The sequence below is a fragment of the Trichoplusia ni genome, chromosome 7 (assembly GCF_003590095.1).
Source record: "Trichoplusia ni isolate ovarian cell line Hi5 chromosome 7, tn1, whole genome shotgun sequence".
NCBI lineage: Eukaryota > Metazoa > Arthropoda > Insecta > Lepidoptera > Noctuidae > Trichoplusia > Trichoplusia ni.
Window position 1 is genome coordinate 5,835,929 of NC_039484.1, and position 26,362 is coordinate 5,862,290.

A 26,362-nucleotide genomic window follows, 5' to 3' on the forward strand; every position below is an offset into this window, starting at 1 on the left:
TATCTACTACACATATCAATACATTTAATTGTGAAATACATATAGAACAGATCCAGACATTACATAGAATACAATTCGTGTTAAAACACCATAAGTACACGCCTCCAGAGGCTGTAGGTGTATTGACAATAATTTGACAGTTTTGACAGTGACAATTACAATGACAGATAGAATATTCGTAGTCTGTGGCAACGTCAACGTCCACAGATGTCATAAGAAATGCAAGTGTAACATTAATAAACTATTAATTACAAACTCTTAAAACTGACTAGACTAATTATGATTTAAATACAGAAAGTAATTGACTCCTTTAACAAACCTTGGTGTAGCTTAATTGTTTAAACAATAATAACTTTTGTAACTGTCAAGACTTGTCAGAATATTTTTAAACAATGAGATAATAACTATGTTTCCTTGTATACATAGAAGTTTACCTACGTTAACAATAAAAGCGGTGAAAGGCAAGAGGATTGTACATTATTACTGTTCATACACTAATAAAATATTATTTCATGCAAAAGCTACTATGCAATTACACTTTCCATAGAAACGATTAAATTTGAAAACATTACTTAGACATAAATATAGATTAAACATTTATTTTTTTCAAAAAATGTAAACATTTTGACACAACACTCAATGATACAAATGGATAAACAAAATTAAGCAGATCTCAATATTGAAACACGTTTAAAGTCTTAAATAATAAAAAAAAACATACAAATAGGTCCAATGTCAAAAGTTTGTCAAACATAACAGATAATAAAATAGTCATGGACCTTACACACAACTGTTGATAACGTTATCACCTCTCCCTTCTCCCTCATTCCCCTTTAATTATCACTATTAGATGGGTAAGTACAACAATTTTCGTCTAATTCTAGGCAATTCGGTTCAGCTAGACTGCGCTATACTTCAGCAGGTTTGCACGTCACACGTCTTTTGTCAAAATCATGGGTCATGTTAGATGACGTCACAAACCACAGAAGTATAAGTCTACACGAAAAGTACAATCTGTGACAAACGAGATTAAATCCTGTCATTTTTGAAACTACATTTTTTTGACCAAAATCCTTTGCATGAAATGGAGATTCGTATTTATATATTTTTGTATAAAATTGTTCAGATTGTAACTTTCCGTGCAGAGGTATGTTACATTGATTATTCCCTATTATATAAATTGATATTTGTTTATCATAAGATGCCAAACCGAACTCGAGTTGTTTCACAGCCTTATTGAGTCTTGGTGGTTTTATAAATTGCTATTTGAACTCTGTCCTTTTAAAATACTGATGAGACTAAATCATTTTAGTTTATATTATTTTTTACAAGTATATTTAATATCTGGTATATAGACATATTGAACGGTGAAATTATTGATATAGAAAGGAATTTTGAAGAAAAAAAGCGGTAATTTATTATATTTGAACCATTTTAACGAGTCTTTATTTTGAGCGTGACTCCAATAGTTAAATTTTCCAACGAAGCAAGAACTCTTTTGATAAAATATATATTTTTATATAATTTAAATCAATTCATAATTAGGACAGAGTTGAAAAAAATAATGATAAATAAACTAAGAGGCGGGAATGAATAACATGCTCAATTATTGTTCTTAATACGACGTCCAACATAGTCACAATAAAAATACACATTTTTATTTGTTGTCCCATCGCTTTTACATCAGACCATAAGAACAAGAGATATAGAAGAAAAATCACAGATTTGGTCTTTGTACATATCAATTTGTTGAATCAAAAAATAGATCTTATTGCAATGACTTACGTCATACAATACACAATCAGTTACATTCCGAAATTCTTGTGGATTAAATATCCAGATTTGTCGAATTAAAAAAAGTTAAAAATAGGGTAGAAAATACGAAAGCTTTCACAAATGGCCGCACTTTCGTTGATGTTAAAACCACAGAGTTTAGTAATGGCCGATAAATTTCAACTACTAATTTTCCACCCTATTCAGTTAAGTTGGTCCTTGTTCCTAGGTCTGATTTCTTAATATTATTTTGTTTTAATATTTATAACGTTGTTATTATGATCTTAGCCTCTTCTATGCATTTCTCAGTCTCAGGGAATGTATGTTGGTAAGTCTCTTCGTTGCCTTACAAAATATATGTTCATACGCGTTCGAACTTTTATAAAATGTCATAAAAAATATTTGAAGGAAATTATTTAAACACTTTTTTTTTATATAATTTTATCGTGCTCTAAGTTTAAAGAGTACTTAATAACTAACTACTATTTGAAGCAATAATTATTGGCCTTTTATATTGGCCTAATGAATGGTCTTGATTAATTAAGACCGTGTTTCATCACAACCGGATGAAAAACTAATCGTTTTGTTACATTTATCTCTTTATTGTTGGTCTTGTATTTGTTTGAAACTCTTAAAGGAGGAACGTTATCGCTGTGGGAGCGAGACACGTATAGCGGCATCTTGCTTCTCCAACAACAATATTCCTTCTTTAAGAACTAGTAAACTGGATTATAAAAGCGACGTCCAAAAGATTTCGTCGGTACAAAACTTCATCCTTCCGGACTGTTTAGAGAGCTATTATGATTTAATCAACATTCTCAAAATTGTCAAAGCATTACACTATCTCAATCAAACAAGACGTATACTACAATATTAATCTAATTCGAAAATACTTTGGAAATTTCAAATTGTTAGTATGTGTTCACTATAAAGGCATGTAGGAGGTTGTCTTTTGTTCGTAATATGATCACAAGTTTTGTGCGTGACTATATTAATGACGATACAATTTAATAATGTTGGCTCTAATCGAATATATTTAATCGATAATAATACTCAATTTTGGAAGCCTGAGTTTACCGCGTCCATTGATAGTCATAATACAAATATTAAATAGGTTTAATTATTTGATTTAATTGTATTTAAAAATGTCTTTGTCATATTACGCGGCATCGACTTTGAATGGTAAATCGTTTGTATTAGATTCGATTATTTCAGCAAACGATCTTTCAGTCTATATTTTCAAATGCATTTGATAATGTTCGGGGACGGACTATCGTGTCGCTTGGATGAAACAGAGCTTGTACTAAATCACTTAAAACAAGACTGTCGTCTTAGTGGAAGCGAAACAGCGATACTTTTCATGTAGCGGCGTCTCCCTTCCACAAGGGTTATAGTACAGTCACGGTTCATCTCGATTTCATCGTTCGTCAGATTCGAATCTCTTAATTGTAATTCGCGGCTTGGTCGCAGTACCTGCTAGTCTTTGCTTCAATAATTCAAAATGCATATTTAATATTCAGTTTCAAACTATTCCCTATTTCCCTAGCTGCATTGTTCATCTGCCTACGTTTTCTAATATAATACTCCTATCGTATGTCTTTGAATACTCTCGTCGTGTTTACATTTCACAGTAGTGGCACTTGTGTTTTAAAAAATCACTGTATTTGATACAGTATCGCGATAGTACGCTTAAAGCTCTATGTTGATATAAATTATGTATTTGTAATACTTTGTTATTCGTTTGTGCAATGTTCTTGAACCCGTTTGGATAACTTCTGTTCTATATTTACAATTGTACGGGTCCCTTGACTAGATAGATGTTTAACGTTTCTTTTGGATATTATTATCATTTTCACATAACCTCACACCAAAGGTACGATGGACTGTGGTACAATGGGAACAGCGTTAATCGATTATCGACCTTATTACGTTGCAATAGAAGTCTTGTCGATTAAGCTGTTCCAATTGACGTACTGCCTACTATAAGTACATTGACTCGTTATAGTTAAGTATAGATGTCGCTACGGTGTTTGTTTGTGCGATGTGTATGGCGACAGGAGTCTTTGGTGTGTGACATGTTTCAATGCTGTGATAAAACCTGCATCACCACATTTTCAAGGTTTAATTAGTATCGCATCAAAAACTACAGCGCTATAGCAGCATGTAAAAATTGTATCTGGAATTGTAGGAATGTATATTTATAAAAATTCACCTAAATGTTTATTATGTTATAAAATAGGCGTAAAATGTTAGACTGCTTTTTAGATTGTTTATAACTGATTTACATTTATCAGGCTATAAACTATTTCGCTGCATACCGAATTCACCGTCAACGATAATCATACATCAACTTAGTCTCAGACACCAGTAGCGTGGTGAGTCTTTGAAACTTTATATTACTTGATCTTCACGATAGTATTATCAGGTTTCTTAAAGTCAGGTAATACATATCTAACATTTAACACAGTTTAATAAAAAGCAGGTTTCAAAACAGCATTGAAGTGTTTCCATTAAAAAAAAACACATTGTTTCTCTAACATTGCAATTATTACAACTACATGATAAATTCGCGATTTCAGAGATGTTGCCAGCAAACATATCATTCGGCCATTCTCTATTACCTATAATATTTATTTTCAGTTCTATTACTAAGGAGACAAATTTAAAGCAATATTGGTTTCAATTTATAAATGTTCATTAGGCAAGGTGGGTGGTTTGTTGGGCTCACATTGGTTTTTACAACATACTAGCAAACTCTAATGTTCTGTACAATATTCGTGTAAAAATGTCGTTGTTAATGATAGGAATGTTAGCATACAACTTCAAAGTCATCGTTTTTTATACAGGTTTAAATTTTATGAGAATTTAAAATTTGGATACTGACTTTTAGAAGGTTGATCAATAATATTTGTAGTCGAATTATCTGATCGCGACTGTTGATTTAAAAATAAAGTTTTAAATCAAATAACTCTTAACTGTAGATTTGTGAAGATCAGCTCAGAGAAACCGAGTGCTTTGTTTAAGTGTACTATTCAAATATTTTTGCAGAATTCATAATATCAGTATCATTTAAGTTTGGATCATCCTCACAAAGAAAAAAGTATTCAAGTTATTCGCCAATAATCCTTAACCGCGACATTTTTATTCTGTATACTTTTGTCTGCAGTCGTAAATACCAATGTAAACTTGTATAAATTGTATAATAAGTGTGTTACATCTTACAAATACGAATATTATTATTAATCTGATAAGAATTTTGGTATAAACTTTGTTTTGTTCTTGTTACTCTTTCAATTGTATAATTTTATACATTTTAAAGAAATACATTTTACATATTTTTTTAATACTTATTAAATGAATGTTCTACGTAATAGCTATTTACATGCGTGTCTTAACACATCTATTAAGTGAATTAATTGTCTTTTTTATTAATATATGAAATTATTGATTTTAATTAAAACATGACACGAAATTGATTCAGGAACTTTATCGCTTTGTAATATTATTCTGATGAAAGTAAATTTTGATGCCAGTAGAATTTTTACTCTAAATGAAATATGATTGAATATTCCTGAAATTCATAATGTGACTCTTGTTATCATTAAAAAGTTACAGACACGTGAAGAATCTTTTACGACAATCTGATATAACTTCTAAAAGAAAACACATTCTGTTTATCCGATACCATATACCTTTAAGAGTAAATATAAAACTGGCATCAGACGATCGCGTTAATTTTTGTAACAGATATTATGCGATCAGTATTCATACAAGACATTTAAATAATTTTCATGAGCTCTATTTGTCTGTATATACTTTTCTTTTGCATTTATACGTAATACATTGTCTAATAAATTGAATATTATGCAAGAATGTATACGCAGACAAATTCAATAATTTTAAAACTATACATTTATTTATATGGACACTTTCCAAGATCTTTAGGCCTTTGAGATGTTTGGCTCCTTTTACTTTTAATAGATAGAGCAAAAACATTTTTTTTTACTTTTTATATTTTACCTACTTCTACGGGTAATAAACAAATTACATTAACTAAACCATGCCAAATTTAAATATTTATTTTGCCATCGATAATAGGGAGGCGTGATTAATAGAACGTATCCTTTGATTTTGTCTACGCTACAATTCTATTATCGATGGTCAAATATTTTATACAGGTTGTTTATAGAAATTGTAAACTTCGATTTAACTTGTCTCACTAACCTGTACGTTTATAAAACAAATTGTGTATATGAAAATCATCAGAAAAATATTGAAATGATGGAATCATTATTTAAAATATGAAAATCTTTTGTTGTAAAACATGGCGTATAGTATACAACCTGTAATAAACCAAATTGAACTTAAATAATATCAAAATAAGGTACATATTTGAACAGGTGATTTATTTTATTGATTCGAGCTTAACTTATTTGAATACACGTACAAATCATTGTGTGGTGAATTAACCTATATTTTTATCAGAAACGTTTTATGATTGCAACTATTGTATTTGTAATATTTTCTATAATAATACGTTAATCGGATCTTCTTTCGTTTTGATGGTTATCATGCTAGTTCTTACTGAATAAATCAGATAGCCAGATCGAATAACCTTGGATTCGATCAGAGATAGTAAGGTTCAAATATGCACTTTAAGAAAGGAAGAATAATCAGTATCTATCCTTAAAATAGCCATCTATACCTATTTAATATTTTATTTACTCATTGATTCTAAGTATATTTTAATAGAAATGCGACATAAGTTTTTGCTAAGAAAAATATGTAAGAGCAACTTTAGTGTATAAATTTCAGAATAAATATAATTGAATTAATATACGTTAAATATTGATTTTTGAATAAAAGCAGAGGAGAACGCTAAAAGATAACTTTGACACAGTTTAGCGTTTGTAATAACGCATTCTCCCAAAACTTTTAAAAAGCGTCGAATATTTTGATATATATTTATTTAAAATTTTCCTTATATTTATGTAAAGGTAACTCACGCTGTCTTAATAAATAAATAGTTTCATATCAATTGTGTAACATAAATATTCTATTTAAAGCCAAGTAACTGTGGCCGGTGTCAACAAAACAGATTTCTAATAAAAATTAAGTAATATAGCAATTTATTGAAATATGTATTCTAACATTATTCTATAGGGATAGTTTTATTTTGGTTCGTTTTTTGTATCCATAAAAGAGGCGTGGCTGTTTTTAACTCCACCCAAAATTGAGATTCCTATATTTATAACGTCAACGCCCTCTACAAGCCACGCCTCTTATAGTACCTATTATTACTTTTGCTTTCTCTATTGCTGAGTAAGAGCAGTGTATAACAAGGAAAATAAAGCAAACGACACTTAGTTTTTACAATACATTATTGTCGTGTATCCACTACAGAATAATCGCAGAAATATAAATATTAAGAACGATTTCGTAAGTCTGATTTTCAAGTCAATTGTTTTTTTTAATTCGTGAGATATTTCAATATGTATCAACAAATAATATTTAGCTTCATAGTAACGTGTATATACTTATATTATATTTGTATAAAAATATATATTTGACTATTTTGCAGTGACTTGTGAATCATATTATAGTCACGTGCAGTTTCATCGGAATACACTCAACTGTTTTGTATAAAAACAAAGAAGTTTCAGTTTGGTTCGAAACTACTGAAATAAAGCGATAGGTAGGGTGCGTTTACATTGACGCGGAGCGGACTATTATAATTATATTCGGCTAATAACACTTTCTGTCGGTTAAATTCTGCGCAATTCCTCCACATTCCACCTGACACCGCCAAATTCCGCTTAACTCATCGTTAATGAAAACGCACTCTTTTCTAAATCTACAGACAAACTTGCTTTGTGGCATTTACACTTACAAGCTAAACAATGCACAATATCGGGCATTAGGGAAACGATTACTCTCTTAAAACATCGCTCGCGTTTAATAGTTTCGATGTGGTGCGACTTTTAATCGCAAGAATAACATCCTAAAACGCGGTATAAAGCTATGTACTCATTAGGTAGTTTGACGCGTAATACTTTACACACAACATGTTGAACAGCCTCATTCAAGAACGGCATTAAGATGGTGGACGCTTCATAAATTCATTCAAGTTGATAATTCTAAGGTAGATCAACGAAATCACGTATTATTCAAGCATAGGTAATGATGTCTGTACCATACTTATTTTTGATGTGTGTTCAGTTTTGTGCATTACACTACATAATGAATACATAACACAAAGATGTTACACTAGTTTTGGCAAAGTTCTCTTCTATCAGGCGATTAATTAACGACGAATAATTTCGCTAAAAAGAAATATTTTCACTTGAATTATTGATTTGTTCGAATGCAAACCTATCGGCTACTGCGCTAAACTTGTTCATGACAACCAATATTAAAATGGTGTCATTTTAGCGAATCTGTCCGATAATTTCTTGATTTAGTTAGACTTTCGTCTTTTACTCTAACAGTACTCGCATTTAATAGCGTCAACCGCATTAAATATATACGCCAACCGCTAAATTTGCGCCCAACCAATACAAGCCAAAATATTTCCTGTTTAAATAATCTATAGTTTGCCTGTATCCCCATCGAATCTTCGACATCATCAGTACATAGATCATGTTATGTTGGTGGTTACTGTAGTTTCCATGGGTATGGACTTACATGTTGATCCTGGGCCAGTCTGGTTTCTTGGCCTCGTGTAGCATGAAGTCCGCGCGTGTGGCGGCGGAACAGGGCCCGCGAATGGCGGGGTGAAGACCCGCGATAGGTGTCGGAGTCCATTTAAAATCTATGTATTCGTTCACCTCCTGTAATAGTTACATATTATTGTTATCTCCATTATTTCTCACAGGACGGGTAGTCGAGTGGTTGAGGTCACCGCGCCAAACCCACTCACTACAAACGACGTGTCGCGGGTTCGAACACGGCGTAGAAAATGCATTTGTGTGACGCTCAAATGATTGTCCTGAGTCGTAAGGATTCAATTCCTTATTGGGGGAGTCGTTTATAAGAAAAAAAAATAAGCAGAAAGCACTGCGAATCTGATATTTCTTGCAATTAAATATTATGAAATATTGCTCACCCAAGACATGACTCGAAATTGCTTGACCTAACTAGTATATCACGTCTCGGGACTTGAATTTAGTGTTTATACTAACAACATATAGTTGATAGTAAATTATGGTTCGTTTCACTAGACTTAAAGCGGTTATGCTTTATAGCGATATTTCACGGGCGAACGCTAGTATAATATGTTTTGAGAGCATTACATGCATGACATATATGACAAGACATTTCGGAACCTTATTAGGGTACCGTTTATACCTGTACGAAGTCGGCATCGACATCGCTGGGCGGGTCCCCGCACATGACCCGCACGCTGCCCTCCTCGCTCATCTGTATGGAGTGGCTGTAGCGGTCCTGCTTGCTGTAGATGGCCGAGATCTCCAGGTGCGACAGAGTCTTGCGCAGGCGGACGAAACCCAGGAGATCGTATTGCCATACCCAGTAACCTGACAAAAAACCGTTTCTAAATTAATAGATAAAAAAATCTAAATACCCACGTTTTTAATTGTCACTCCATTAAAATTTCATCATAATCGGTCCAGCAGATTCGGTTAATTGCATTGTCATCAGGTTAGAAGCTACTCTGAAAATTTCAGCCTGATAGCTTATAGGGAAGTGCCTCAAAATTGAGTTACAAAAATCGAACCAGACCGAAACAACCATAAGAGTGTATAAAGACGTGAAAATATGGAAATTTTCGTATTTTTTGCTACCCAGCTAAGGGGATGATGAGACTTTGGGGATACGTAATTTTCTTTGGGCTGGTTTCATGTGGTGGATTTGTTCCACATGTGGGACACAGTGGGCTAGAGGAAAAAGTATTTGGTCTCGCAAACATAAATTGATCAAATTACAATGAATGGAATTTAACCGTGTTGGCGCTATGGTATACCAATTTTACGAAATAATAATCTGTTTATCTAAAACGTATCTTTCTACTCACCATGTATAACCAAACGTTGTAGGTGTACGCATTGCCAACATAACAACACGAACGGGTTTACGTGCGCGTATGTATCGGGCTGAAAAGGAAATTATACTTTTCAGAAATCGTTACTCAGGTTATATTGTTTAAAAGGGATTACAACAATTTTGGATCTTCGTTGGGAGGTTTAATGTGAGACATTTATTGAATACATAAGTGTCTTCGGTCCGATAATAAATAAAACTTATGCGTCGCGTCATTTTTGGCTGGCCTCGTACACACGCGACACGTGCGACAGCAGTGTGTAGTGTTCCCCGTCCCCCCCTGCTACGTACATGCGGGTGTCGCAGCGGGCGCACGATGCGCTGGTAGGGGTCGAGCGAGTCGTGCGGGCTGTCCGCCCACACCACCTCGCGCAGGCTGGCCTCGTACACACGCGACACGTGCGACAGCAGCGGCGTGTACAACTGCACACACGATACACACATTAGATACACGGCTAGCACACACATTTATATTATACACTCGTTATATAGACTCCGCAAACTCGACCCCATAGCGAGTGAAACGGATTTTTTTTTTGTCAATACCCTATAATCTCAGTCTATGGCTAACAACGGCTCTGAAATGAAAAAAATATTCTGCAAATAGGATAGACGTCATCACTTTTACATGACATTTTTTTAAGCTAGCCGGAGTCGACATTTCCTAGCTTGCTTCCCTGTGAAGAAACGTCAAACGAAACTCAGGGGTCATCGCTTGTTTTAAAGTCTAGACAATTTTTTTTTCACAATGCGTAAATAAATGCAGTGTCTTTTCTGGTCTGGCCTTTGAAAGAAAGAGCCAGATTGATCTGAGTAGGCCTGCGGCGTCAAGCGGCACGCATGCCCCGAACGGCCCATGCAGCTCAACCATTTAGCTGAGAGCCGCACAACCCACCCGACACACGACGATACCGCCAATGCCACGATAAAAAAAAAACATCTGACAAAAACCTACTCAAATCGCCAGCATTTGCATATCTATCAACAGTAGTAATTAAAGAAATTCGTTTTGAAAATAGACCTGCATAATATTTACACTTAGAAAGCCACTAAAAGTTGTATATACTTAAATCGTAATCAACATCATGAGAAGAAATAAAAATCAATAATGGTATAATAAAATTAGAATGTTTATAGGTAAAATAATAAGCTAAGGGATAATCGTCCTGCCCAATTCAAGCCAAGCCAAACCCAGTTTTTTTTAGCGCATTTATTGTCTGTCAAATCATTAGTATGCAGAACTGCAAACTATTATTATTATATTGCCAAACTTAACAAAATGTTGCAAAACAAACAAAAATTAATGTCTCTGCCTTCTTTCATTATTAAAAAACTACTGTCAAAATTTTAAAGGAAAATATCGAAAGAAAACCTGGGTTCAAAATATTGGAATCGGAATCCCTAATCCACTGTAGCGTAGTGGATCAATGCTCTAACTTTCCCCGTTTTAAAGGAAGAAATCATTATACCTATCTCATAAATCAGTTTATAATACTCACAGATTTGCAGAACATAACTTTGAGAGAGATGAGCGTGATGTTTGATACCAAGACTTTCACCATGATCTCGCTGAACCTTCTGATTGGCACTCCGATCTAAAAATACAAAAAAAACCACAGATCAAATATCGTTATACATAAATGTACATGCTAGATACCTTTATACATGTCAGATACCTATACTGTATTTATTTTAATCCAGAGTGATTAGAAGACGATTCCATTATTTGTGTGATCCACAGATGTCTGTTATAAGTTTGGTTGTCTAGTTCATGAAGATTGAATATTGCAAGAACCGAAAAAGGGATGTAATTCCCAAGCGTGGGAGTTGTTATTATAAAAAAGACTGCAAAATTGTGTAAAGACCACATACACGAGATTGAGGGACTGTTTTTTTTAGGGTTATTACGTTACGGTAATCAAGTTATTGGATGACTCAACTAATTACTTATTTTTTGCCCTTTTGCATGGATCCCTCAATGAGCTAGCCGTGGTAGTCCTACTCAAACCAGACCGTTTATCAAAATCTATACTAATATATAAAGCTGAAAAGTTTGTTTGTTTGTTTGAACGCACTAATCTCAGAAACTACTGGTCCATATTGAAAAATTCTTTTTGTGTTGAATAGACCATTCATCGAGGAAGGCTTTAGGCTATAAACCATCACGCTGCGACTAATAGGAACGAAGATACAAAGAAAAATGTGAAAAAAAACAGGGCAGGTATAAATCATAACTTATACTTCTACCCACGGGGACGAAGTCGCGGGCAACAGCTAGTGGGTTTATAAAAACATCATAACAATATACTTACAATATTAACTGTAACCAACAAGGGTTTCCTGAACACCAGTTGCAGCTCGGGCCAGTCGATCTCCTGGTAGGGCTGCTTCTTATGCGTGATGTTTAGAGACAGGTACTCGAAGTTCGGCAGGTGGGCGAGGGTCATTAAAGCTGTCGTATTGATCTGTTCGTAGTCTACTGCAATGTGCTGTAATATGAATAATAATTATATCCATCAATACAGACGACGTTAGCGAGGCAGACCCTGACGATCATAGCGGGATGATCTGGATCCGTTCTTACCGAAGTAGTCAGTCATGAGAGAGACAAGTGGAAGAAGAGTAGGGGAGGCTTTGTCCAGCTCTGGAACATCTAAGGCTAGTACTAGCTAGACTAGTAATAATAATAACGAAGTCTAAAATCAGGGTTGGTCGTGCCTTGGAACTCAGTTTGTATATACTGACAACTGTATGTATAGTGTTGCAGTTCGACTCGCTCGCCCGCCGGAGCGTCAGCTTATGATTAAGGGTTCCCGTTGGGTCCAAAACTTCTTGGAAAATCAGACTATTGCAAATTGACGTGAAAGTAAGTAGTAATATTGAGTATCGCAAAAAATGGCCGAGAATTTGTTATTTTTTTCAGACGATGGATGATCGGTTTTTGTTTAGTGTTGGACAAGCATTTGATTTACGAATGCTTTAACTCCGGGCATCTTAGAGCATACGACTTGAATATTTGTTAAGCTCCCATGCTACACAAGGAATAATTTTTTCAGTACGGAGGACGATAAGAAAATGTTCCATACTTACTTTCAAGGTCGAATACTGCATGAGATGTTGGTTACCACTGGATAATACTGCGTCGGCCGGCGTCTGAACACTACTGATGTTGAGTGGCCGCGAATAATACTCGATTTGCTTGTGCTGTGGAACGATAAAATATATTTTTTTTAATGTAGAAACTTTTTTGTTATTATTTATATTTAATCTCATACGATTCGGCTGGAAAAAGAAGTATAGACTTCTTTTGCCAGCCGAATCGTCTGAAAACATGAAATATATTGATATTTCATGTTTTCAGACTGCTCGGATAGCAGAGTAGCTGAAGGTAATACTCCAAACCCAAAGCGCGCGATGTGTCATGTCGTGTAACTATCTCTGATCAGGGTAGCCACTCTATTGTTAATATGTACAATAAGTTTAGTTTGTAAGTTAGATACTTACAGCATAAACCTCATTTTCATTGTGCAGCGTGTTCAACCTGCAGCCCAAGAATTGAAGCCTCTGAAGATTGCGTAAATGTTTGAACACCAAACTCTCAGTTATTACTCTGTAAAACGAAAAACAAAAGCTGATTTTAACTGACCTGTTGGCCTAGATATTAGTGGCAAAATACCGGAGACCGTAGGTTCGATTCCTACCTAGGACAAATGTGTGTATGATGAACACGATCATTAGTTCTGTTTGGGTGTAATTTATCTATAACATTTTTGTTTTAAAAAATATACACGGTGATTTTTTAGTCGTCTTACAAAAGAAGCCCAGTTCATGGATCCGAGGTAAAATACCCCTAGGCGCGATTATCATTTTTTTATCATCAACTAAAATAATAAGAACGAAGAAAAATTAAACAAGAGAAATCTGAAATATACTCTTAAAAATGACAAAAACGCCGCCACCCGCGCCCCTCACCATTGTTACAAGGCTCGGACCGCGCTCGCAACAGAGCTGTGTTTCTAAAAAACTACGAATTGCATCATAATATTGAATAAAAATTGCATTTTAAATTTATTCAAATCTCATAAATACCTATTTTTTTTTATCATGAACATGTTATAGTCATTGGATACATGAACTGGGCTGCTTTTGTAAGACGACTAAAAAATCACGGTGTATAAGTATGTTTATCAGTTGTCTAGTACTCATAATACAAGCTTAGCTTAATTTGAGACTAAATGGCATATAATTTTCAACAAGTAATACACACAGTACAAACTTTCGCCTATACAACATTAGTGCAATATGATACAATAGAAAACATGTTATCTTTAAATTCATTCTACCATACATAGTTGTATCCAATCCATTTTACAAATCATAACATAGCTATTATATTGAAGTTCGGAGAACAGTATTAATATAATCCATTGTTTTGACACGGTCTCCGGACGTGAGGCAGACGCTGATTCGACATTCATCTGTTTTATGACATCAGCATTCTAGCCTTCTAGGTATTTCATCATTATATACACTAATCATAATTATAAGAATACGTTAATGGCGAGTCTAATTGGGGGTGTCATAAGCTTGATTTCGTTTAAGGTTAAGTAAAGAAATTTGAAATCCCCCCTCCCGCTGCCACGTCAGTGTATGATTAAGAACTCTGTTTAGGTCAGAAACTAGTCGGGCGAACTCGGCATTTCTCAAATTGTTATGAAGACTACAGTGTCCTTTGCTTCGAGGTCATAAGGCTATAATAAATAAGGTTTAAAGTGATTGTGTGTTCGATTAAGACTAAAACGTGTTTGAATAAATCAGCTGCATTGTTTTGGAGGGATAGCAAAGTGATCCCCGCGTAAGACAAGCGTAGTGTGAGATCCAGGAACGCTTGTCTTGCGTCTGGGTGAATCATTGAGGAAACCCCTGTGACACAAGGATTAAATTCTTTAGAGCGGGAGTACAGAAAAAAACAATCTTTAATGGCTCTGCCAATCAATCCCTTACTTCTTGCTTCATTTAAACTGGATCACATGGCAAACTCACGTTGAAGGGGAAGGCAAAAGTTACAATTTTATAACGAAGTTAAAGTTCAATATTTTTAAAGATTTCCCTTTATTGTTTGCCATAGAAGCCGTATTAAAAGTTTCGTAACTCGGAAACTTGCTTAAAGGCGTAACAGAATATTGTTTTATTTTTCTATAACTTTTACTGTGATGACGTTTTTTGGGTTTCTTTAATAACAGAACCCTGTAACAATGGCTTCGACTATACGACGACAGTAAAAAAAACGAGAAAAAAATTACGGGGACTTTTTTCATTTGTAAATTTATTTTCCTTTAGCAAATTTGCACGAAACCGTCAGTGTCGCGAGTTCAACTCGAGGTCCGTAATCTTACGCGCGATTTCCATTCTGTTTTTGGTTCTGTTCCCAATATCTTTTTCAATATCAATCCAGGCCAGGTCCTACTGTCACGCTAATCTTGCTTCTATATTCACACTCTTAGATTTTTAAAGCAGTTTAAAAAACTTCAAGAATGTTAACATTTATTTAAGTACCTAGCAAAATAGAGAACTGATTTGTATCAAGATTACGACTGACTCTATGCCGCAGAAACAGGTATCCAGTATAAATTCGTATCTTAAAGAATAACAGAATTATATTAAAATAGCCAGTAAATATAATCTTACCTATTCAGTTTAACAAATGGCACATGATGACTTTGCTGAATGTAGCTTGGGCCGATAAATATAACTTCTTGTAGCTTCGCTGAGTCAAAAAATCTGTAGAGAAATAAAAACAAACATCTTAATATGACATTCGTAACTTGTTGCAATTAATGAGTTAGTCGTCATCTCCCACGATCAAATCTCGCACGATCGAGGGAGATGGCACAAAATAATTTAATTTATTTTTCTAGTCGTCAACTCCCACTCTCGTGTAAAGTACAGTCAAATAAAAAATATATTTCACACAGAATCGATTATTTTAAATATTTTGATTATTATGTTGATAAGAGCAAAGAGGTCTACAAAAAAGGAATCCGTTTAATACTCGATGCGTTAAAATGATTGACAGAATACATCGAGTCTATCGATTTTAAGTTGTTAAATACATTTCAACATTTAAATAGGTGTAAAAGTAAATACCGAATAAAATGGCGGCCATAAAGATACCGCTAATGCCGCCAAGCATGTACTTATTATTCGACTAAACTGAGCATAGGATAAGTAATTCTTTTTTTTAATCACACTTTTTATTTATTATTATTCTTGGTTTAAAAAAATAATACTTTTTAAGTGTATAATCTTAAGACAATAAACAATCTAAAAAAAAATATTTGAGATGAATTTAAAGGACTTGGCCGATTTCTGCCCCAGAGTGTAAAAGAACCAAAATAAAACCAATAATAGTAAAAAAATGAATAAGGAATTTAGAAAATAGCTCAATGTACATACTGTAGCAGCGGTGGAAAAAAACGTACAATAAAAAGATTTTCGTCGTTTGTACTCCACTCAAAAGTACCCTTAATGTTGCCATATAGTATTCACAAAGAACAAAGTAGGGAAAGTCCGCCACTAAAGACATCGAGCTTAAAATGTAAAATGTTCATAATTAATTATAACTTACATATAACAATTATTTAAAATAAGCTTTTTGATTTATTTAAATAAATGGAACCATCAATATTATTAAATAAATAAAACTAAGTTCGCGTACAAGGAAGTTAGTCACTTTTGTGCTGACAACACTGGAGTGATGAATATCGAACACACACCACAAGAAACTATTGATAGTGCTTGGCTATACATTATGTCTCTATGTCCAAACGATGTGAAACTCGTCAAATTCAACGATTATGCATGCCACTGTGAATAAAAAAGTTAACAGTAAACCAATCAATATTGCACATTTTCTGACCATATTACAACAAGAAGATGATTATTATCAAACGCTATATTTAAAAAATTCTAATATAAGTAAGAAAAAAAAAGAAACATGTGATTTGGACTTCCATATTAATACAACACTCACTGAATTGAGAGACGGGAAAATAAATATAGAATTATGCATCCAACAACTTACTGTATGATTTTTTTCATTATTAAAAAAATATTCATTATGTTTGTATTTAGTACTTACAAACATTTGTAACAAATTCTGTGATTCAAAGTCCTGATTTATGATTTTCAATTAATGCTCATTATTTTTTTTAATGTTGATTGTTTTGTTTTTTTATGATATTATTCATTGTTATAGTGTACGAAGATTAATATTTTCTAACTATACCTGTAAGTTAGAATTTTTTATTGTGATTTTTATGTTAGATGCTTGTTGAGTTGTAATGTTGATTATTTAATAAAGAAGTAGTCTTTTATTCTAGGTTGTTGATTATTACATTATATATTATTTATATTGAAATTTTGTTTTATTTTATTGTAAACTCATTATTTTGCTACATAAAAGATACATTCCAAAACACTTTTATAATTGACTGTACCAAATCAGCAATGATTTTAAGTGTCGTGGGAGTTGACGACTAGAAAAATAAATTAAATTATTTTGTGCCATCTCCCTCGATCGTGCGAGATTTGATCGTGGGAGATGACGACTAACTCCAATTAATCCATACATACAAACTTTTACGTTTATAATATTTGTAGGCATGCATGTATGGTGGGACCTTTATCACGCAAAAACTACTGAACGGATTTAGATGAAGCTTGGTACACAGATCATTTATAACCTGGACAAACAGATAGGAGAGTTTTTATCCCGATGTCATGTTCTCGTGAGATAATTTTTGATTTGGGGGCCGCAGGCAACACCGATATACATTCATATACTATCAAATTACTACTATTAATAATAAATACTATCTAATTGAATATAATTAATTTTTTTAAGTATCCTACAAAGTGGCACTTTTTGGAAAGTCAAGGGACAAAAGCAAGGAGTCAGCCAGCACCCTGTACCGCAGACCCTTAACCGCTCTTCAAGTGTTCTTGCTAAAGAGAAAAAAAACAGTGTAACAAACTCCACAGCACACCATATAGAAACACTGCAATCGCGCTTGTCGTGAATAATTGAATTCTCACGCTTGTCAGTTAGGACGCAAGGACCAGAGCGATAAGACCGTAATTAATTCATACACTCACGTAATAATATGTTAATTACATTTCATAACTAAACAAGGTTGTAAATGTACGAATATACATTAACTTTCGCATATCAAAATGCATACCTACATATACAAGAAATTTAATGTAATTTATACGCAGTATTTTGGAAAGTGTAGTCGACGTAGCGTTGGCTATTCGGTTAACATCTTATACATTTTAATAGGTACTTATACAATGAAACCTTATTACAGTTGAAAGTGGTCTGGGGCGTATTAATTCTTACAAACACATGTGTTGGTTTATAAAATCATACATTTTGATTCCGATGACATGTTCCTCAGTATTTTGCAGTAGCTGATAAGTGCGTCCTTCGTTGAGAACTTAAGTTGTATATTTTGGGTTAATGTATAACCTATGACATTCGAGAGCAATGTGTCTTTATATTGGTAAAAGAAACGACTCAGTAGTTTCCGAGATTATGACCGTCAACATCACAAACTCTTTGATAAAAGAAATCCCCAACATCAAGTCTACAGTAAATTGATTTAAAATAATAAATGAAAGAAATAAAATTTTAATCAATAAATATATGTGTGGATGCATCATATTCATTATAAAGTGTAGCTGTGATGTATGACATGAAAGTTGTGTAAATTAAATGAGAATTAACGTTACTGAACATCATCTTTATTCCTCATAAAGTTTCTCTAATTAACAATTGTATTTAATATTACTACCTTATGCTATTTTAAGCGCTTAAGTCAGAAAATAAAAGTGCTATTGTTTGATTCAGTATTTATAGATTCTATGTCGATAGAATGCTTTAAACGTAAAACATTTGTAAGTTACAGTCCAACCGATGCAGCAATGGTCGTTACGTAAAGTACTCACTAATTTATAAGACTTTGTTGCGGCGTTTCTTTTCCCCAGTTAAAGTCCTTAGAAGCAGTGAAGGGTGCGCAACATGGTCCTTTTTATACTCTCAAACAGTACTTACTAGGTCAATTTGAATAAAAAAATAACTGAGAGTTTTTTTTTTTTAGTCTGCATCCGGTGAAGCTGACCCTTACATTACGCAAAAGCTTACTGTTTAAAAGGACTAGTAGCATTTTACACACACAGACAATTATTACAGCTACCTAAGTCAAAAGTTCCACACTCGCAAGGCTGGAGCGACCCGAGGCGACCTCTTTTAAACCCTTTTGTTGTATTATTAAATGACAATAGCATAACGAGTATTGTTGTCAGAACCGAGAGGTCACAGGTTCAACTGCTATCCCGACACCGGATATTATTTAAATATACAAGCGCTCCACTCTTCAAACAAAAAATATGAAAAGGCTAAAATAATCAAATACCATTTTATCGCAGTTGCAACGGACAAGGTACAACATAAGGATAAATTTAACACTAGTTATAAACAAACAACATTTTCTACGGAAATACAAGAATATGGCAGGAAATATTTTCTTGCCAAGCGGAGTTAAATTACCGCAAACATATTCGAACAAGTATAGAAATAACAACTCTGTGAACCAATCATATATTACAAGTACCTTTTGGTCCTTTAAGATCAAAACTGGTCCTTCGATCCGAGAGCTCGACGCGTGAGAAAGACAATAATGAGCTAATGTAACTCGTTTATTTGTTATAAAACATTACAATAACGTTTCGTAAACATATATTGTGTTGTGCGTAGTTGTGTCATTGTTACATCACTTGGACGACGATGGCGCTACGGCGACCGCTCGTATTGATTAAACACGTTCTAATATAAGACTCAGCTATCGATGTTCAGGTTTAGACCCGACATTGACTGTCTGTCTGTATATAGATGTAATAGAGCAATCGCGCCGCTCCGTAAATATCATGTATTGGTCTGCAGAACTTTTTATTCAACTGTATTAGGATAACAGGATTCTGACTTTTCTATACGATCCTTTATGGTAGGTTTATAATCTGTACTAATATTATAAAGGTGAAAAAGCTTGTTTGTTTGATCGCGCTGATCTCAGAAGCCACTGGTCCTGTTTAAATAATCCTAATTTATATCTTCAAAGCCAAGCGGATAAAGTTACACTATCATATTCCAAGAATATGTAGGTATCCCCATTTATAATGCATCCGTTATTTAATAATCGTTATACTGTATAAAGCTAACATTAAAACTGTTTCCCAATAACACCGTATCTCATCGAGATAAGCTCCCACATTACAATGTAAATCGAACCAATTTCATTTAAAAAGGATCTTTAAAATATTTTTTAACAAATGAACTGAGGATACACAAAATGGAAAGGTATTTAAAAAAAAAACGAAATGATTAAACAGTCTATACCTCTTTCTTTCATTCTTCTCGGTTTTACGTAAGCACCGGACATTGCATGAGTACAACATGAGTTCAACAATCGAAGACTGGCATAAGAATACTTTCAACGACTGTATAAGATATCAAGAGAACATACAATACATGTAGGCAAGCTAGATGTTGACGAATGACATGAATTAATACACACAAAAAAAATCTTTTACAATCCTTGCGTTTGATCATTCATTTTGACGATCCTCATGCTCAAACGTACAAAGCCTTCGCTTCGATAAGTAACGTGTCTTTAAACTGTCAACTCCATCTGTTCGGGCGTTTGCTATTGATGTAAACGATTGTGAAAATGGCACTTAGCTTGAGGGGCTGACAAGTGTCACGCATTTGCCTAAAAGAAACGACATTTCACAATGAAGTTTTATATTTTGATTAGCCGACGCAGCCTAAATCCCTTTGATTGAAAATAAGATGTCCGATTTTCAGACCTATCTATCTATATGCACACAACATTTCTTGAGAAATGGTCAAACCGTCTCAGAGAAGTTTAATTACAAACTTATATATACGAATTTATATATCAAAAGATACGATGTATGTACCATTGTGTATCCCTCAGTACTAGGGGTAAGACAATCGAATCGCGAGGAGTCTTAGGATCAATAAAGCTTAGTCGAGACGAGCCAATACCAATTTAGGTCAAGGCTCGCAAAACAAACAATTACTTATTCAAATTCAGAATACGTTGAAAATTTCAATTGTGTTCAGTTCTTATACAATTTGCGCCGAACCCGTTTTTCAACGTCATCAGTTGAGATGAAACACTCCTTACTCCTTAAGCATCGTAATTAGCTAAAGGGCCCCTTCAATAAATCTTGCGGAGTTAAAGTACTTGAATGGGAGCAATTGAATAATGGGTCTTCGATATGAAGGGTGAGGCAGTTTACATTGTTGTCACTGAATACAAACTTGTTCTAATCATATGGGGACTTAGTTCGGACAGTATAATTTGTCAAAATCAAGGGGCAAATTTGGACAAGGTTGACTAGAAATATATGTAAATGTCTTACCCCGATGTCTCATCATCGGCCTAGCCTTTTCCCAACTATGTTGGGGTCGGCTACCAGTCCAACCGGTTCCAGCTAAGTACCAGTGTTTTTACAAGGAGCGACTGCCTATCTGACCTCCTCAACCCAGTTACCTGGGCAACACGATACCCCTTGGTTAGACAGGCGATGTAGGAATAACGGCCGGGACCCACAATTTAACGTGCCTTCCGAAACAAGGAGGAACTCGTTTTTGACAAAGATGGTCACCCATCCACGGACCAACCGCGTCAAGCATAGCTTAACCTGTGATCGAATCACTTATGCGGTTATAGCTTAGCCACGAGATGTTTTTATGGAAGATCAATACCAAAAAAACAGACTGTCTGTTTAAATCTCATATTTAATTCAGAGATTGGTTATAAATACAGTCAAACAAACGATGGGCGTTCTAAGAAACGGGTGTAAGGGAACTTAAATCGTTTTACAAACAAGAGAGTATTAGCAAACAACGACCTACAAAAGTATAGATCTGCTGTACTCTTAGCTAGTAAGTATTATATGGGCCACTCTTATCAGCCGAGTTTATGAAGTGTTAAGTTCTTATCTTTAACTCAGCTTTCAACTATACATGATTCTTAAGAAATGATTCTTTGAACGTCAGAATGTTATATTTTCATTAATTTCGACAAATAAAGAATGGACAAAACCTCAAAGTGATTAAAAATGCAAAATTTTGCCAATTTGATATTTTTTGCCGATTTCCTCGGACACGTCTAAGTCAAGTCTATCTCGCACCTGCACGGTTTCTCTATATTTACAGCACACTTTTAACACCATAGGAAGAATAAAAATATAACTTAAAACAGTTTACTCACTGTGGAAGTACAAGGTTCATGAACTTCTCGAGTTCGGTTTCGTTGCAGTCCAGGTAAACGTGCAGGCTTCGCGTGTGCCTCTTGAATATGCGAGCGATGAACAAGTTCTTCTCGAGATTGTGCTTGGCTCGCATTTCAAACGTTCTCCTGTATAACAAAATATATTTTTAAGTAAGAAATAGGTATATATTTCTGAAAAATAAAACTTCGAGTAGAAGTACCGCTCAAAAGGACTAGACTTTAGTAAAAGTTCTTTAGATACAAAGACATTCAGTCCTAAATAAGTGTAGATACTGTATGTACTTTGCATGTCTTGTATTCTGACGCATACGTTCAGTCATCACAGCTTAAAGAAGGCATACATAATCCAGTAGCTTGGTCGCACGGTCTTCAGTTCCGTAGTTAACATGATAGATCTGTCTAGCAGAAGAACTACCCAGATCAATTGCTCTTTGTAATGAGAGCATAGTGGATAACTTTTACCCTCTAATTCTCGTTTTCTACACCATGCATACTCTGTCATACTTACAATCTGAAATGGATCTATGTTCTTTACGGATGGGAAGTCATCAAATGAATCATCCTGCTTTGGGTTGAGACGAACGCATTGTCAAATCTTTACTGAGTAACCCACTTTGCCCTCTAATCCGAGCCGCGGTAATGCTTTCGTAAAATCCTGCTAGAAATATACCTTTATCTGACTTAGAAACAACTAAGTACTTTCAATATCAAGAACTCACGCTGTTTCTTAAGACCACATAATACATTATCAAACTAACATACATATACTATGCGAAGGCGTAATACAAAACAATGAGCTGATAAAAGGAATGTATTACACGTACAGTCATGGAGGCTATTATTTATAAATGTTTATAAAGATCTCATTATTAGTACAATGAAATCAGTACATTGCATAAAACAAATAGTCGTAACCGCTCTTGTATTAATCACTTTACTGATGAAAGTATACATTAGTAACTGTTATCAATATTTAACTCTAATTATAATTTAATTTTAATTGATATTTTTATATTTACGATACACGACCGTTCAATTGATATCCATGAAAGTGCATTTAACCTTTAAAAACTGGTTGTGAGTAGAAAGAATTCCCGTGCACTATCTAAGGTCGTCTGGTAATTTTTGAGCAGTCACCGCCATCTTTCTTGACTGGCTAACCTCTCACGGTTGTTTCCGTCTTATAAATTAATCAAGACGAAGGCTGTGCTGTACATAAATACTGTAATATACTGTAAAGGTCTTAATCAATCTTAACGCCAGTGGATTTAAAGTTCAAATAATATAGGTTTGACCACTTCAAAAATGATATTAAATTTTTAAATCTTGGCTTACAACCATTTGGGGCATAGAGACACAGTAAATTGACGCTCGATGAACACTAAATCAGAGATGAGAGGAGACTAAAGATGTGTGAAAATAAACCAATCACATTCAACACGACGAATCCAAGCAGAGATATGCAAATAATAAAATCCGATTGGTTCTCAAAACGCATTTTCTATGCAGCCGTATGCAAGAACAACGCACAGCAAAATGAGGCTCTTGGGTGACATTATGCCTTTATTATGATCAAGAGGAATGCAGAGACAAATGGACATTAAAGAACGTCGTTTAGATCATGCAAGATTCGTTCTTGCGTACGGCTGTATGCTGATCTTCAACCACCTTTTTCTATTATTCGGGGTTAGAAATTTATTATAAGCTATTTTCTCACCTGCGGCCTTCGTATAGCATCATGGCATTCCGCCAGTGTCTGCAGGTGGACATCGCCGCTAATGCGTCCTCCGTACTGAGGTGGTCCATAATGCACCTCAGTGGAAGAAGCGGCACCGTCTCCCAGTTCAACGCCATCTAGTGAAAAGAGAACTTTACTATACAACATTTACCAGGCTCCAACTATCTAAAAATATTTTTTAATTAAACGACAAACTTTTCATAAAACTTTGTACATGTCCATAAATAAGGGCGCAATTTAAATGAGATCTTGAATTGCTTAAACCAGATTTACAGAAAATTCCGAAATTGAGATGAGTATGAAAATGTGGTACAAATTTTAATATACGTACATATGTTACTTTCCTTGATTTATTATTATGAATAAGACGCAATAGGCAATAAGCAAATTATAGCATAAAAAATTCAAAAGTCATTGTTAAAGTCAAAATTTCCTGAGGTAGATGGATTATTTAATGCGGCTCAATTCGTAGTCGCTTTGCAGTCAACTGTTGTCTGGTGTAAAGTAGCCATCAACAGGAACCATTGAAAAGTTGATTCAAAAATCATAATACACATTTCTTAATATCAAAAACAAATATATGAAACTAAAAGTCAGACTTTATAACTACAGGTTACAATATATAAAACATAAGCACATTTGTTTATACACACCAATATGTCATCTAAAATCAGGACAACAAGTATGCACTTAAAAAAATCATGTACATGTTAGATAAGTAATCATAATCATAATATCAAGGTTGATTGCCAACATGCTAATATTGTAATAGGACATAATGTTATTATCAACATTGCCCAATACCAACATTAGAATGCAATCATTCAAAAATGTTGATAAAATATATTTTTTTTTACAAAATATATTATAACCAAGAAGAATGTTCTAAATTTTGGCCAGTATTCCTTTTTTATTATTAATTTAGTTAATTAGAAAGTAGGCAATACTTTCTTTCATCTTCGAAATAAAGGTGCCATAACTTTAAGGTTTCAGTAATATTTTCTTAGTAACTGGATGTTTTTTTTATGACAGTATTAAGTCTTTGAATGTTGTGCACATCACCTATTATTGTACACCAAACATTTTCTATAGGTTGGTACCAAACATGCAGTCTTTTTAATGTTTTCATACGGGATTAGGTATTTTATACCTTATAAAGGTGGATGGTAGTTTTGCTTGTAAGATCAAAAAATAATTTGCTTGTTAAACAGCTGTAATATTCACTTTAATCTAATATTTTGTATAATCCTGTTTTTAACAAAATTAATAATAATGTTATAGTATCCATTAAAAGTAGAGTCTCTGAAAAGAATATTAAATCCAATTAGAATCTTTTGAGACTTAATTCTTAACAAAAATAAATTCAAGATGTGTGAAAAACCGCAAAACACTAAAAAAATTAAGAAGGAATATTTAAAAATACTCCCAGAATTACTCATTTCAGTCATCTGAATGCAAAACGCTAGCTAGGACATGATATATATCTTAAATATTTTTATATAATATATAATACAGGCAAGCCAAATTTTGTAAGTACTATTAAGTGATCACAGAAAAACAGCCTAATGTCCATATTACTAAACATTAAAAGATTACACAAATCATAGGAAAGTAAAAAAAAGCAAGTGTTATAATAATTCAGAAAAGGAAGTGCAACCTCTTCACAATGCATATTAAAAGGAAGTTATTAAAAAGCATATAATCATAAATTAACAGGATGCTCTTATGAAAACAAAACGTTTTAAATTTCGCCTAATTATACCTTCAGTTTAATTTATATTATTTCATTAAATACATTCTTAAAAAATTACCATATGTTTCCGATCACAAGAAAAACAAGGATTGAAAGAATAATATTGATGTCACAGAAACTCAGCTGTAGGACATTAGGCGTGACGACATAACAGCTGTGTTTTTTGTGAAAGTGGGTTATCACAAAAACAATAAATACGACGCAAGACACACATATAAATATCAAACCTTCACGTCCATAATAAATTGAAGTCTCAACAAGCAAATTCCCAATAAAAAGTCGATACAGAAATTTAATTTTAGAAAATTGCGACGATTACATGAGTACAAAGAAAGGTCATTTATCAATACAAGTTCTACATACCTTTTTATTTTACTATCACGTCAATGATTATTCCTTCTGTTCCAGCTGCGCGTATGTTTTCGTTTTTAACACTATAATTACAATTAAGAGAAAGTCGCGACGTTCGGCTCATTACACGTCCATTGTAACTTGTATTATCGCGCAAATTAACGAACGTTTACAAATGATGTGACAGAAAGTCGAATATTTAAACTCGTTCGGATAATCACAACGGTGAATTTTCCACTGTCAAAGTATTTTCAGAAGGACCATTCCGAAGAGATCGTGAGAATGTGCTAAAAGTCATAAAGA

At 33.8% G+C, this 26,362-nt stretch overlaps 1 protein-coding gene across 1 annotated transcript; it reads right to left on the bottom strand.

Moving 5' to 3' along the window:
* Positions 1 to 26,252, bottom strand: LOC113495616 (F-box only protein 33). The gene is made up of 12 exons (XM_026874438.1): positions 26,072 to 26,252; positions 23,935 to 24,071; positions 22,197 to 22,343; positions 15,520 to 15,612; positions 13,336 to 13,441; positions 12,922 to 13,035; positions 12,144 to 12,320; positions 11,331 to 11,426; positions 10,123 to 10,254; positions 9,806 to 9,884; positions 9,121 to 9,308; positions 1 to 8,603 (listed from the first exon to the last, which is right to left on the bottom strand). Exons 2-12 carry the CDS (start codon positions 24,069 to 24,071, stop codon positions 8,454 to 8,456), a joined length of 1,419 nt encoding a protein of 472 aa, XP_026730239.1. The 5' UTR covers positions 26,072 to 26,252; the 3' UTR covers positions 1 to 8,453.
* Positions 26,253 to 26,362: the final 110 nt, after the last annotated feature.